The sequence below is a fragment of the Lampetra planeri genome, chromosome 11 (genome assembly GCF_965212315.1).
Source record: "Lampetra planeri chromosome 11, kcLamPlan1.2.h2, whole genome shotgun sequence".
Lineage (NCBI taxonomy): Eukaryota > Metazoa > Chordata > Hyperoartia > Petromyzontiformes > Petromyzontidae > Lampetra > Lampetra planeri.
Genome location: NC_136117.1, coordinates 15726036 through 15742779, shown reverse-complemented (window position 1 = coordinate 15742779; position 16744 = coordinate 15726036). Strand labels below are relative to the sequence as shown.

The following is a 16744-nucleotide window of genomic DNA, read 5'->3' as shown; positions in this document are numbered from 1 at the left end:
AAAGAAGTTGTCCGCGTGAAATAACCCCGTTGCACATGCAGGCAGGATGGCAACGCAGTGGTAACACTTGCGCCTCACAGCAAGAAGGGCCTGGGTTCGATTTCTGACACAAGTGTCTATCTGTGTGGTGTTTGAAAATTATCCTTGTGTTTCCTAATGGGTTCCAGAGAGTATGTGTATGTGAGCGAGAGTGTATGGTGTATGAGTATCAGAGTGCGTGGTGGGTGTGTGTGTAAATATGCGTGTGTGTTAATGTGTTGGGGAGCTGCAGTACAGTAGTTAGCGATTCTCGTTCACAGCCATCATCAGTGACAAATATGAACCAGTCCTGACCCTCATCTCGGTCGATTCAATCCTAAATGAGTACCTTGTGCTGTGTGCAATCAGCACAGGGGAGTCAAAGGTGGCCGGGTGTGGTTGCTGGTCACCCACCCCCTCGTGTGCTGTGCCATCCCTAATAGGTGCTCGCTAACAGCACTTGCACCAACAGGCTGTTAAATGCTATCGGGGTATATTTGTCTTCGTGTAAATGTGCCAGTGTGTGTGAACGACTGTGTGGAGTTTGTATATTCTCATGGATTTCCCTAAAGATGTCTAGTTTCCTCCTATAGCTAAAACCATACTGTGGCCAATCATCCCATTATAGCGTGACCCTCCTGAAAAAAGTGTTTGGACTCAGTGTGGCTTTTCTGGGTAAATAGTTGATTACAATTATTTGAATTACATCTATAAAAACAATAGCTTTTGCGAGGTTAAAAATGTTAACTCAGTTTCTGTATACCGGCCCAAGGGCCCCAAACGTCAAATAGCCAGCAACACAAAACTATCAAATAAGACACGTAGATAGAACAATAAAATAATAAAAATGAAATACTGATATTTTATTATTATTTTAAATTCAATTTATTTTAATTTTTATTGTTATTATTTTATTGTTCTATCTACGTGACTTTAGCGAAAGACCCAAGGAATACGAATTCCTGCAGTCACGAAAACTTTAAGTCAAGATTTATCAAATAAGAGTGAACACGTTTATTGAATTGAGGAGGAAGGCTATTATTGTAAATGCTTAGGGGGTGAAAGAGACAATGGGAAATAATTCCCAAGTGGGAGGGAAAGAAGTATATAGAGAAGCGTTGTGCCCTTTAGTGTGGTGAGTAGGTGAGTGAGTGGTTGGGTGAGTGAGTGGTTGGGTACATGAGTGAGCGTGCTGTTGTGCCCTTTAGTGTGGTGAGTGGGTGAGTGAGTGGTTAGGTGAGTGAGTGGTTGGGTGAGTGAGTGGGTGAGTGAATATGTTGGCGAGTAAGTGGGTTAGTGAGTGGTTGGGTGAATGAGCATGCTGTTGTGCCCTGCAGTGTGGTGAGTGAGTAGGCGAGTGAGTGGTTGGAGTGTGAGAGTGAGTGGTTGGATAGGTGAGCGAGTGGTTGGATAGGTGAGCGAGTGGTTGGGTGGGTGAGTGTAAGTGCTGTTGTGCCCTGCAGTGTTGTTTGAGCTCTCACCATGGGGGTGTGTGTGTGTGTACATATTCATAGTGTAAACACGTTTATTATTGATGGGGGAGGTGGTGTAATAGTTAACGCGCTGCGCTACAAACCCGGCTGCCCGAGTCCAATTCCCGCTCACAGCCAACATCGGTGACGAATATTCGAATCGGTCCTGGGCCTTCCAAATTTTGACTCGGCCTCAAATGAGTACCTGGTGTGATGTGTAAGCATCGCCACTTGGGGACAAAGGCGGATGGGCTTGGTGCTGGCCACCCATCCCCTCGTGTGCCGTGTTGGCCTTCATGGGGGCTCACAGCACTTGCCCCAACAGTCTGTTAAGGCTATATGGGGGATCATTGTATTTGTGTTTGTTTGCAAATTCCTAGTTGTGTGTGCTGCCTTAATGAGTAACCAGTGAACTTTATTAACTGAACACCGATTGGCTGTTACACTACATATGTGACACTGTCCTTCACATTTAAGCATTTTCTTAAGGTGCTTGACCAAAGGGCATGGTTTTCAGAGTTTATTTCATTGCCAATGTTAAATTGTATTTTTTTTCATTTATTCGTTGAGATTGTTGTTTGTTCAACTTAGGTGAAGGGATTGAGTTGAAAGAGGCAAAACAGCCTCGCACGTTATCAAGCCATGCTGTGGTATCGCTCCTCATTGTGGCCTCACCAAATGTCGCCCTAACAAACTTACCATGGGTTTTTGATGCTGTTTAAAAACCGAAAGAGTTCACGTTCATTTGTCTGAACCAGGAAATAACAAGAGACCAGGAGAAGTCTCGTTTTCAAGAGTGACCTGGGTCACCAACAATAAAGCAAATAGAAAACAGTGCAAAAACAACCAAACAGAAATAAGAAAATACAGAATCAATAGTTTAGCATCAAATTGTGAATTTGAAGGAAGTGAAATTGTGGATATATTTGAAGCATTGGAATTCTAGGTATTAGGGCATTTCAAATAAAATGAAAACCAAACCGTGGAAAACAAGTGCAACCATGTTCTAACTTAAACTCAGCACTGCGGGTTTAAATTTCCAAGTGGGATCACAACCTTATTTTATGAGTAGGCACAAAGGTGGAGTGCTAAAGCAGTCTAGACTCATGAATATACGCTGCCCATTTGAACTGACGGGTCAGCTGGGAAGAGCGTATTGGAGTCTGTCAATGACAAGTGAGCAAGTGAGAAAATCACAAGCTGCTCAAAAGCCAATTTTTTCCTCGTATCTTCTGCTGATCTATGCCAGTACCTCGTGTGTTTCACCGCAGAGCCACCAATAAACACGAGCACTGCCCAATCTATCTTCCTGAATGCTGAGACACTCAGAGTCAGATTCTTGTCGTTATCGGACAAATTAAATACATCGTGGCAGCAAATTGCACCAAGGTTTCGTGATGGAGACAGCACAATATTGCCAAACATGAGACAGAGCACATCTATGAATGTATTTGTAGCGACATCGTGAATGTCACTGTGTAATGCCGGCTCTAGCAAGGCACTGCATGCGATGCATTGTCATCGCGGACACCCCGTAGGTGGGTGCAGTACCAGCCCTCGAGGGGGCTCGGTGTGCGCTGGGTCATCGCGCTCAGTGGCACCATGTGTGGCGTGCAGTGCTGACTCATACAGGAGGGAGTGTGGGAGTGTCAGCCAGGGGATGAGGTTACCCCAGGCCATGGCACTCTGGTTGACCCTGGAAGGCACGTGACCGGTAAGATCTACACAGGGGCCCCAGGTGGGGGCTAGGGGGTGGTCACGTGTCAGGGTGAGATCCTACGGGAAGGGTCGAGAAATGACAAGAGGTTTCTCGAAGGTGGTCGTGGCCAAGGGCGGGGCCAGCCACGACACGGGAGCAGATCAACCGGGTCCCCACAGGGACCGGGGTTCAGCGTTGCTGTTGTTATCTTAAGATCTACGATCTACGTTCTACGTCCAAGATGAAGTCACCAACACGTGGAAGAGGAATACCAGCTAGGGTCCTGTCCTTTGTAGCTACTCCCAGTAACTAGCGTAGTTAGCCTGGTGGTCCACCACCATAGGTTATCTTGTAAAGGGGCAGTAAGCCCTTTGTGTTATGTGTTGGTGTTAATAAATGTGTTGCCTCCAAGAAGTATGTCTGCGACTCAGTTGAATCCACTACACCAGGAATGTTGAAAGCCCGGCCCGGGGGCCAATAACGGCCGCGCGGGCAGATTTGATACGGCCCGCAGCTTCGGTCTTATAACGTGTTATTTATGGCTCGCTAGCTCTGTCAGAATAAATCATAAAACTTTAAAGATGTTATTCCTCTTTCTGCCACACGGTGGCAGCACCATTCTAATGCTCTCTAATTTTGCATCCGTGCCGCGAACCCTTCTCGAATCATTTCTGCCATGGCGACTGCAAAAAAAAAGAGAAAAGTTGACAGTGAGGGCCGCCGCTTTCAGGAGCGGTGGGAATTACAATACTTCTTCACTGGAAATCGAGGAAATTGTGTTTGCCTAATTTGTAAAGAGACGGATGCCTTGTTTAAGGATTTCAACGTAAAGAGACACTACGAGACTTAACATGCTACAACTTACGACAAGCTAACAGGGAGTGACCGCGCTGAAAAAGTAAAGCAACTTCAAGCTGCTCTGGCATCGCAACAGTGATTCTTCACGCCGGCCTGTGAGTCAATGGAAAACATCAACAAAGCCAGCTACGAAGTGGCCATATTAATAGCTAAACATGGCAAACCTTTTACTGAAGGTGCGTTTATCAAAGACTGTGTCATTAAAATGGTGGAGAACATTTGCGCCGAGAAAAAGCAAGAATTTATGAATGTTTGCCTGGCACGCAACACTGTGGCATGGAGAGTTGAGGACATATCGTCAGATATTCCGAGACAACTGGGGGACAGGGGAGTGGCTTTTGATTATTTCTCATTAGCCTGAGATGAAAGCACCAATGCATCTGACACTGCACAACTACTTATTTTTTAAAGAGAAGTTGATGACAACATGGACGTGACAGAGGAGCTGCTTGACCTCAAAAGCCTTAAAGGGCAAACCAGAGGAACAGATGTATTCGTTTCTGTTTGTGAAGCTGTTGATGTAATGAAACTACCATGGAGTAAAGTTTCTGGGATCATTACCGATGGTGCGCCTGCCATGGCTGGTGAGCGAAGTGGATTGTCCACACTGATCTGCAATAAAGTCAGCGAAGAAGTAGGTAACGCTATTAAACTTCACTGTATCATTCACCAGCAGGCTCTCTGTGCCAAACATCTCAAATTTGACGATGTTATCAAACCAGTGGCAAAGGCAATCAATTCTATTCGCTCTAAAGCTCTATACCACCGACAGTTGCAGCAGTTCTTGCGTGACATCCAGGTTGAATACGGTGACGTAATATATCAACGATGTGAGGTCGCTAAGTCGGGGGTCCGCACTGCAGCAATTTTTCTCTCTCGAAGAGGAAATTGGACATTTTTTGGGTGAGAAGGGACAACCAATGGAAGAACTGTATGGCTGGCAAATCTGGCTTTTTTGGTTGACATAACGAAGCATCTGAATGCGCTGAATGTTAATCTTCAAGGGAAAGATGCAGTGGTGAGCCAGCTATATGCTCACACCAAGGCCTTTGGCACCAAACTGCAACTTTTCCAAAGACACTTGTCCCAAACAGAGCCCTGCACCGCACACTTCCCAGCTTTGAAAGAGGTAATTGACAGTTTCTCACAGGACAACATCGGTGCGCAAATGAAGAGTTATGCAACAGCTATCGCATCTCTTTCTGTGGAATTTAACAAACGCTTTCGGGACTTTGCAGTTATTGAAAAGGACATGTTGCTTTTCTCTTCTCCCTTCTCCATGGACCCTGATGATGCTCCTCCACAGCTGCATCTGGAGCTCATTGAGCTGCAGTTTGACGATGAGTGCCACGGGAAACACCAGCAGCGTTCTCTTGTTGACTTTTACCGGCAGCTGGACAAAAGCAGGTTTCCATAAATGCGGTCATTCGCTAAGAAAATTCTGAGATTATTCGGCTCTACATATTTGCGTGAGCAAACATTCTCAGTCATGAACTTAAATAAGAACCGATTTAGGTCAAGGATGAGTGACTCCAAATTGCGTGGCATTTTATGCATCTCAACCACTGCCCTCAACAAGCCTGACCTGGTCTCTTTACTGAAATCTAGATTTCAGTATCACCCTTCTCATTAGTGTCAGCAAGTTATTTGTTCCTTGATCAATCTGAAATTGAGTGTTTTGAACGGTAACATCTGTCACTATTAACAGTGAAAAGCCTAAAGCACACTAATGCACTTGGACTTATGGCACTTGTTTTTATTAAACTCTTGAATAAGATTTGGTTATAACTGTTGATGTTATGTACCTGTAGATGTGACACAAACTCCTGCTTTCTGAAAGATCTTGTAAAAGACAAAATTCACTTGTTTTAAAGTTTAATGATAACAGATCACTTTGCATTACTTATAACTCCTGTTTAAAATGTTCTTGAGGCAAATATATTTAACTCATGGAAATGTAAGGTATTCCATACAGTTTGTTCAATGTTATCTGACTGAATGAAAGGCAGAATTGTGTATTTAGAGTTGTTCACGTCTGCCTGAGCGGCTTATATTTGGTTACATTGTCATTTGAAAAATAAAGGTAATTGTGACAATGATAATTGTTTTATAACAGTGTGTTTTCACGTAACTTTTATGGTAAAAATGTCGGAAGGAACTATTGGCCCCCGGACATCTTCACTTTATCAAATTTGTCCCTCTTTGCAAAAAGTTTGGACACCCCTGCACTACACATTAAAAAAACAACGCAGTGCAACAGGAATTGACCAAACATCCAAAAGCTGAAATATTACCTGCAAATTACTCAATTGAGATCACATACGTTAATGTGCAGAAATAAATGTAATTTATTTCTCGAGTTAAGGTCATTTATTCAATTACTGTAATTGTTTCACAATGCTGTTTTTGCCAGGGTTCGTATTTTTTGGTGTCAGGGTTCAGATTTCTTAACAAACCATGGGTGTGGCATGTTCTGGATATTGACCCTTTCAGTTACCCAACCCTCAAAGCCCTAGGATATAAATACAGTACACAGACAATTCGCCTCACTTCTGTAGCTGGCCTTCCACATAAAATAAAAAAAAATCTCTATAAAAACCATCTCCTTCTGGGAGTGCACAATTCCAGCAGCATTTGTTCAATCTGACCACTCGCGGACTGTTTTTGACATCCAGTGTCTTCTCGGCAGACAGGTTTGCTCGAATTAATGTAAAAGTGAAGTGCCAGTTTTGACAAGCAACGACCCTCTCTGTTAGACATGGTTCCTAGTTGAACACAAATCTACAAAATGTACAACAAGATATTAATTAGCATCGCTAATTGTTATTTTGTGCTCTAAATACTGATCAGCCAGAGTTGCATGTCTTGTGACACTTTAAATAAAGAGTAAAACTGATTGACAATGACAGCAAAGATGAGAATGTGAGGCAGATGAAATTACATCTTAAAGGTACAAGAGATGTGGACTGATGTGCATTTTTTGTAAGCACTGTGCATAATCATTATATGAGTCTATATACATGTGGGCCACTCCCTCTAGCAGGGCAATAACAGCCTAATTGCCTCTGGTTTCTTTTTAGCTGTGTGGTGTGAGTCCATGTGCATGTATTATGCTTGTACAGTGGGGACAGTGGAGCGTGCATTGCACTATGAACCCAGCAACCCAAGTTTGAAACGTGCTCAGCGGTTAAAATCAGTGGAGAATTTGTGAACCAATATCCAGTATTGGGAGTGGATGGCCAGCACCACACCCGGTCTCCTTTGTCTCTCCAATGTTGACGATTATATACTGTACCTGGTACCCATTTAAGACTGAGTCAACCTTGGGGAATTCCAGGACCTGTTCAGATATTCATGACTGATGTTGGCTGTGAGTGGAAATGAACTTGAGTTTGTAGCGCAATGCACTAAGCACTACAGAATCAGAATCTTTATTTATACTGGTGGAATTTGATGAGCTATGAAGCTCTTTTTCACAGATTTTCACACAACACTCAGACAGCACATATTCACTCGCTCACCTGCAGCTGTGACATCAGCAGGGGGAGGCAGGTGCTACGTTGGCTGGGCGGCAGGGTCACCTCTCCTGTGATGCTTTGGGTACCCTGCCTTTTCCAGCACTCCATGTTGAAGGACTTACGCCGCCCTGCAGGATCACAGCAGTCCATTAACAGAGGGCCCTCCCCCCAGTGCAATCATGCAGGGAGTGTGGTCTACGGACACAGCGCTGTCCACTCCAAGCATCGTGATGTTCATATTTGCTGCCTGGGCCATCTTGTTCCTTTTGCTGAGCACAGGCTCAAAAGCCCAAAATTTCAAGTGGCCAGTAATGAACAGCACTGTAAAAGTTGCTATAGGTAAAAGTTAACATGCTTATTCAAATCGATAAAAACTATCACTAACACTGTGGCCTTAAAAGGAAAAGTATAAAAAAAGTTTTTAATAGTCGATGTTTTGGGCAATGGCACTTTTTCTCATAGCAACATAAACATAGAGCCCAGAGCGATGGAGCGGATAACAACTCCATGGGGCCTGATTATACATTTTTAAACTTGTTTTCTGGTGACTAGTTTTTAAATACCGGCATATAATTAGTTACCTAACAATAGCTATTGAGTAACAGGCAAATCCGTCAATATGAAATAATTTTTACTAAACATAAAATTTACATTCAAAGTAAAATAAAATATTGCTGGTACATTCCACTCTGGGAAGATTTGATCTTGTGAGCACGAGGCGCGGTCCACCTGGGAATGCATCCTGGGCACAATCGCCAGCTCTATCAAAGGTACTTAACTGTCCTGCATTCCTGAGACAGCCGGAGAAATTAAATGTGAGGGACAAATATGAAATAAAAATAAATTAAATGAAGTCTAAGGGATAAAGTTTGTCTTGCACTGAATACTCTTTGGTCCTTTCGATAAAGTGACGTAGATAGAAAATTAATAGATCACGACGTTTCGATCGCACACAAGCAACCATCACCAGGTGAGACAAACTCAGCAGGGGAACTGCTGACTTCGGAGAAAGGGCTGCTGCAATAAGAGTTTATATATTTATATAAATTTATATCCCTCGATTTACGAAAGGGATACATTCTTCCAAAAATACGTGCAAAACGATATTTCTAAAATCGGAATAGCTTTTTCCATTATTATAATACGTAATATTAGGGATGTGTTTGGGACAGTCATTCCAACTCTACTCCTAACCTCAAAATACACCACCTATATTACAAATATAATAAGAACATAAATATGAAAACGATTAAATTATTAATTTAAAACAAAAATAACTAACATTTTCAGGGAACTCAGCAAAAGATCTGCTGCATGTTGGAATGCCAGTGAAGGTGACGTGGGGCGTTACTGTGGCAATGCCGGGACACCGTGACGCTGTCGCGGGTGGATGACGACGCAACCTCCTGGGGGCTTCTTGTTTCATGGTCTCATGGCATGGGCCGAGTGAAAGTTTCATTAACGCGGAAATTCGATTTCGTTGATCGAAAAGTGAGCATAATTTGTTAATTGCGGGAACATGAAATTTCATAAACCAAACGTTTTTAAATTGAGGGATACCGGTACAGTGACGACGGGAGGAAATTGCAATGGCCCAAAACACCAAACATGGAGCAGTGTGAGATAAGAATCAGAAATAGAATGTGTGTGGCATGCGGTGTGGCTGTTAAACGCAGTACAATGGATGAGATGACAGTCTGATAGACCGAGTCCTCAACGTGGGTGGAGGAGTCAACCAGTGCAGTTCACGGGAACAGTGACCTTGCTCGTAGCAACAGAAGGGTGATACGGCGGAGGAGGGTGACTGCCGGTGAGTGAGAGAGCAACTGGCGTGCATCAGCGCAAGCTGGATCATCGATATTGTTCTTGATTATTTTTGACAATGCATAAATGTATCCTTTATAAGTTCGTAGATTTTAAACTGTGCCTGTGCATTGTTTGTCTGCTATGCATCAAACGATTTTCTAAATAAAAAAAAAATACGTGGTAGATTGTATGCCCCATCTATAGCTGCCAGTTTGTCTTTCTTACTCAATATCATATAAACCGGTTTAACTCAAATGTTGTGCTTCAAACATCTCAAAGACAAACTACCTCCATCAATATAATTAGCGACACTTACTATGAGCTGCCCGTCAAACTATTATGGCTTCCTCAGAAGCTTGGAGGTTGTTGTTTACGTTATCCTCTGTTTAATTATTATTTAATCAAATGTATGGTTATGATGCAGCGGCGTTCATATCAAACAAATGAGCCACTCACACTAGCCTCAACCCTAAACAACGAGCCACGAGTACTAGCCTCAACTTTGCATGCATGTATGTTGGACTGCTTTTGCACCGTGCATAGTTAACCATGCTAATCAGAGATGCGGCTGAAGGACAACAAACTAAACACAAAAAGCAGTTCTCAAGAAATTAGTTTTAAATCTAGATTTAAAAGTGCATAGCTCCAGTGGCTTCCTAATATCAAAAGGAAGAGTGTTCCAGATGGCCGCAGAAGACCATCTGAAAGTGCGCAATGCAGTGACCATCTTTGTCGATGGCCAGCCAAAAGCCTGCTGCGAGGATGACTGGAGTTCGTGTGATGGTTTATGCTCCTTGACTCAAACCCGAATCAACGAGCCACTCATACAAGCCCTCCCACTGATCGTTAGGGGAACCAACTAACCACCCAGCCTATCCATGTCATCACTGTGCTTGTTTTTATTGCTTTCGTAATTTTGGTGACCTACGCCACCCTTACAAATGGAATGATCCGCTTCTCTTGGTTCTTACCTGGTCACACAACCATCCCTAACCCTACCCTACCACAAAGCCCATTAATCACCAGAGCATGTATTTGTTTGCATGCTCAACACAAGTATGTGTGGTTACTGCAGACAGGATTCCTGCAAAAGGTTTCTGTTTGGTGTTTTAACATCTTAACACCTTCTGCTTTATTGCCAGAAAGGGTAAAACCTATTCTTATATTTTGATACTCGCAAGGTCCCATATTGGTGTCCGTGTTGGCGAGGGTGAGTGATGGCGCCACACCTGGGGGTGTCGGGGGCAGCAGGGGCTGCTGGGAGAGGAGGCTGGGCCGATCGGCGTGCGCGTCGCCGTGGTAACTGTGTCGCTCAAACCCCAGCGGGAAACGCCGGACGCGGCGACCCCAGCCTCGGCCCTCGCGCCGACTTGGGTGCCTGGGTTGGGAGGAGCCGAGAGAAGACAAAGGACGGCAGGGTGGCGCTGTGGTAAGTTCATGCCTCGCAGGAATAAGCGCCTGGGTTCGATTCCCAACTCGGATGCCTTTCTGTGTCGATCTTTCTGTGTAAAGTTTGTATGTTCTCCTCCTGTTCTATCATGGGGTTTTATCCGGTTTCTCCGGTTGCTCCCACAGCTAAAACATAAACAAAGTAACCGGTCTGTATTGGCTTAACACCACAATGCTGAAAAATTACCTGAAATTACTCAATTGCCCAAACACAATGCAACATTGCCCCCTACTCCAGAATCTTAATAATGATACGTAATAATACATATATATATATAACATAACGACCGTCCTTCACCACTAAGTCACGGTGACATCACCACTGCGCTTGTGTCAGGCTAGGGGCAGTTTAAGGCCATTTGAAATGTCGAAGGCCCCGCTGGTAGGAAATCACAGAACAGTCCCAGCAGGTGCCACGGGTTTGTCTCAGATGACTGGCAGATGCTCCAACTATGCTCCCCACTGTGCCAACTCTCTGCACTTTACAAGTGTAGTGACATCGCGGGGTGTCAACATGCAGTGCCGGCCCTAGAGAGGCACGGCGTGCGGCGAAGCGACATCGCGGACACCACGAGGGTGTGGGTGTAGTACCGGCCCTAGAGGGGCCCGGTGAGCGCTGATTGATAGCGCTGATTGATAGCGCTGGATGGCACCACGCTTGTAGTGCAGTGCCAGCCCTACAGGACAGGGTGTGGGAGTGCCGACCGTAGGATGAGGGTACTAAAGGCCATGGCACTCTGGTTGACCCGAGAGGACACGTGACCGGTTAAGTCTACAAGGGGGTCCCAAGTGGGAGCTCGGGGAGTCACGTGGTTGGGATCCAGATCCTTCCCGAGGATTCTGGAAGGTGGTCGTGGCCCAGGGCGGAGCAGCCACGCCGCAGAGAATATAAGCCGGGTCCCGAGAGGGACCAGGGTTGTTGTTGTTCATCCTGAAGAAACCTTCGTCTATGTTCTACGTTCAACGAGTCTCCAACACGTGGACCTGGACCGGAGCTTTTGGTCCTGGTCCGTAGTAGCAGTTACATTGTAATTAGTGTAGTTATCCTGGTGGTCACCGCCATAGGTTGTTATTCTGTGAAAGGGAAAGTTACCCCGTGTGTTGGAGTTGAATAAATGTGTTGCCTCCAAGTCTACGTCTGCGACTCAGTTGAACTCACTGCACATGCATATAATACAACAAAGACACCCTGTATCACCGTAACAACCTTTGGGAAAGAGCTGCTCGGCTAGCACCTATGAAGGCCTGAACGGTACACATAAGGGGTGGGTGGCCAGCATCATGCCCGACACCCTTTGTCTCCCAAGTCGTAATTCTTACACACCACACCAGATACTCATTTTCTGGCTGAGTCGACCTAAGGGAGGCTCAGCCCGGATTAGATTATCGGCACTGATGGTGGCCGTGAGCAGAATTCGGGTCACCAGGTTCATAGCACAGCACGCTAACCGCTGCACTACCGCTCCCCACATAGACATACAACAACACTTCCACACACGAACGGAGCATTAGATTGTCAATTGTTCCATACACATTTAATCCACATATAATACTTATTGTGTAGTCTTGGAGTTTTATTCTGTTAGTTCTAAAGGCATTGGAGAATAAATTATAGATCTCCTTTTAAAACTCAAATAATTTGAGCATTTTTAAAATCAAGTTATTCAGCCATAAATGGCATCTCTGCTCACTGCAGGGATACTATTAAGTGTGGCCAGTTCCAATGAGTCTGGTTAAAGATGGCAATGCACGCACGCAGACACAAGGCTATGAATATCAATCAGCTTCAGGCCGATAACGCTGTTAATGGATATGCATATAATGATTCCATGATCATTGATTAAAATGTATTCTCTTGCTCACGTGTTAAATTGCCCGAGTAAGGATGAAAATTGTCAATTCAATGGCAAATGACTCCTTTGGGAGAATGGCCTCCACGAAGGAGACGGCAATGCATGAGGCGCAGCACGAACACCAGAGGGACATAATCAACGTTTTGGGTTTAGATCGCGTTATTTATAAATGTGTCGTAACCCTCCACCACCAGACACGGCCAATCAGTAAAAAAGTGTCACGTTGACAAAAGACAAATAGTTCACTGCTTTAGCCCACCGGTGTGTTGAAGCGTGAAACCACAACATTTACAATTTGAGTACGACGTTTCGCTGGTAATTGCATCCAGCATCATCGGGCAATTCGCCAGAATGGTGAGGCTCTGCTGTGTCTCCCGTTCTTATATAGAGCAGCAGCAGGGTGACGTCATCATTAACTCATTAACTCAACAGGTGCAACGATTTGAGGGGGGGGGTTATTGAAATTATATACTAGATTAGTAATCAGGCAGTTGTTACGATGCGAGTTGTAGATTAGTAATCATTTGGAATGTGTTTTATTGTGATTATGCTACGGTAGTAATCAGTTAGTGTTTGTTTCCTCTATAAGGAATTGTAATGTATCTTATTTAATAATACGCTTCCAGGCCGCACTAAGCCTGTAGCTGTCCGAGCGATTAAAGTTATTTCTGCTTCTCTCAATTTCAATGGATTCTCTAATTAGTCTTTGCCAGTAGTAACCAGTTTTACACAACACTTCAACGTTGTCAAAATCAATTGAGTGTCCCTGTTGGCAAGCATGTTCTGCCACTGCCGACAGTTGTGTTTGCGATAGTTTAATATTTCTCTGGTGTTCTTTTAGTCTTACACTAATGTTACGCCCTGTCTGTCCAATATAGCATCTGCCACATACACAATTAATCCGATATACACCTTCTGTTGATAATTAAGGTAATTCGTCTTTAGTGCAAGTTACTAGTTTTTGAATTTTGTGTACTGTACCAAATCTTACTGTAATGTTTTGCTTTTGCAAAACACGGGCTAATTTGTCAGTTACTCCTGAGATAAATGGTATTTTTATTGTTTTAATAATCTGATCGCTTTCAGCAGTGTCGCTTTGCGATCGTGATTTGGCATTTAGTGCTGTTAATTTGAGCATTATTGTAGCCATTCTGTCTTAGTGCTTCTTTAACATGTTTAATCTCTCTCACTAGACTTTCACCATCTGACACTGTTTTAGCCCGATGTATGAGCGTCTTGATAAGAGAGGATTTCTGAGCTGGGTGATGATGCGAATCTGCATTCAGATAGGCATCAGTGTGCGTTTGCTTTCTGTAAACGCTGTGTGTTATTTTACCATTTAGGCCATGCCCAAGTAAAATATACAGGAACAGGAGTGTGTTATTCACCTCCATTTCCATGGTGAACTGAATGGCCGGGTTTTGTGCATTGAGATGATTTAGAAAATCGTTAAGTGTATCTTTACCATGTGGCCAGACAACCAAAGTGTCATCCACATATCTAAACCAAAAGGATGGTTTTAATGTGCTCGAGGCAAGTGCTCTGGTTTCAAAGTTTTCCATGTGTAATAAAAGACTCGACCACGGTATCTGGCTTGGTGTCCTTTATTCGGGTTCGTCTACTTTTCCCACACGGCTCTCTCCCTCTGAGACCCTCCGCTCGGCGCCGACGCTGCTGTCGCTCCCGTAGCCGCTAGCAGCCTCGCTGCTGATCTCCTCGTGTCGCTCCCGTAGCCTCTAGCAGCCTCGCTGCTGATCTCCTCGTGCAGCCTCTCCGGCTGCCCTCGCTGCAGCCCCACCGCTGCTCTCTCTCTCTGAACAGTCCCACTGCTGCCTCTTCGTGCAGCCTCCCTGGCTACCCTCGCTGCAGCCTCACCGCTGCTCCCTGGGTTGGTCACCGCTGGCCGACGGTGCCAATCCGCTCTCCGTGTGTGTGTGGCGATCTCGCCACTCCTCCCAGCCTTCGCCCTGCGTGGCCTCACTCTAGCCCAGTCTCCAACAACCTCCCTTCCTCTTCCGGTTTCTCCCCTTAAAGACCCGAACCCTTCTCCCACGTGACGTAACTCCTCCCCCCCCCGTGACGTCACATCCGGAAGGTCGTTTACGCCCGCATTACACATGTACAAATTTGCTATAGCAGGAGATAAAGGAGAGCCCATTGCTGCTCCCTCCCTTTGTTTAAAGAATTCGCCTCTCCATAAGAAGTAAGTGTTATTTAAACAATGGTCAGCGAGTTTCGGAATATCTTTTGGTAAACCTGTATTCTTTACCAGTGTATCAAGTAATTTAAGTGACTCGCTCACTGGAACCTTAGTGAATAGCGAAATCACATCAAAACTCACCAAAATATCATTAGGGTTAAGTTTAATATCTTTGATCACATTCACAAGATGTTTTGAATTTCTTATGAATGAAGATGTCCTACCGATGTAGGGCTGTATTTGTTTAGTTACATATTTTGCTAATTTATATGTGGCAGAGCCAATTGTACTGACTATGGGTCGTAATGGGATGCCGATTTTATGGATCTTTGATAGCCCATACAGTCTAGGTGGTTTTGAAGCCCTTGGCTTAATTAGGAATTGCTCATTTTTTGGGATTAATGAATTTGCAATGATTGCAGTAGTCTTACGTTCCAAAGTATTAGTTGGATCTCGTTTAATTTTAATGTAGGTACTTTCCTCTAATTTGCTAAATAAAAAAGAATATAACCGCAAATTTCTCAAATGGGATTACACACAGCAGCATCATCGTCGCTTGTTATTGGCAGATTAACGCCTGCTAGGAGGCCAGTGCTGTGTTACCTTATACAACACAGGGACAGCTGCCACTGGGAGATGTGATGTAAGGTGCTTTGAGTTTGTCGAGGCATTTCAGATGACGCCATATAAATGCAAAGATCGTTATTATTGGGTAGCTTTTGCGCACCTCTCCAGGGTCATCCCTGCCTGGTCACCGGCATCGCCCAGGTCCCCAGAGTCCCCGGACTCTGCCAGGACCCCGGGCGTCCCTGCTGGGCCCCCCCACGACTCGCGGGAGTCTTGTTCCGCCGTTCCAGGTGGCTCCTCTGCGGCGCGGATGACGGGAACCAGTCCGGGAGCCGACTCCAGGCTGAGCACGCAAAGGCAAAGGTCTCAGCATTAGCCTCATCGGAGGGCCTTCCTAGAGCAGCACTCGCAAACACGGCAGCTGCCACACGCAGCATTACACAACCGATGAAAAGATAATTCCAGTCGACCAATTCATTGTAGGACCTCTGCTGCCAAATCAAAACTCTTCATGGAGTGTGTATGTGTGCGAGTGTGAAGCTCTTTTTCACACACATACACACTTAAAGACATATTTTAATTTGTTGTGTGTGTGTGTGTAACAGCACTTGCCCCAACAGTCTTTGAAGACTATATGGGGGTTATTTGTCTTTTTTTATGTGAGGGAGTGCAGAAAATGGTGATGTAGCGTTTAGCGCGCTGCACATCGAACCCGACGATACGAGTTTGATTCCCGCTCATGGCACAACACCAGTGACGATTATCTGGACAGGTTCAGCGCCTCCCCTAGGTCGACTCAGTCTCAAATCAGTACCTGGTGTGATGTGTAAGCATCGCTACTGGGGAGATAAAGGCTGTCGGGCATGATGCTGGCCACCCACCACTTCGTGTACCGTTCAGGTCTTCATAGGTGCTAGCTAACAGCGCATGCACCAACAGTCTGTTAAATGCTATATGGGGGATCTTTGTCTAGATGTGAGGGAGTGAAGTTTGTATGTTATCCCCTTCTTCTGTGGGTTCTCCAGTTTCCTCCCATAACGAAAAAACCCGCACACAGCGAAACTGGTATTTGTAGTGGATTAAACTGAGTTGTGGCGTGAATGGCATGGGTACCTACCGGATCAGAGCCTCATAGTACCGCCTCCTGGCAACCCAGCATGGCAAGCATTGGGCAGTCACAGGAAACATCGGTGTTTTAGGTTAACCAAGCAATCCCAGCCATAACCAATTCACTTTCAATAGCGGTCTGCAAGTGCATTCATATCCATCATATTTAATTTGTACTGGGATTTTGTGTCCACGTG

General features: G+C 44.9%; 1 protein-coding gene across 6 annotated transcripts in view; it reads right to left on the bottom strand.

The window, feature by feature from the left end:
* LOC144721407 (voltage-dependent L-type calcium channel subunit alpha-1D-like) overlaps positions 1–16744 on the bottom strand; it is a 192132-nt gene that overhangs the window by 18847 nt on the left and 156541 nt on the right. For all 6 annotated transcript variants that reach the window (XM_078599002.1, XM_078599004.1, XM_078599005.1 and 3 more), the window contains 3 exons: positions 15601–15783; positions 10601–10749; positions 7569–7693 (listed from right to left, as the gene is read on the bottom strand). In XM_078599002.1, the coding sequence (XP_078455128.1) occupies positions 7569–7693; positions 10601–10749; positions 15601–15783 (457 nt within the window). The remainder of the gene's footprint in view (positions 1–7568; positions 7694–10600; positions 10750–15600; positions 15784–16744) is intronic.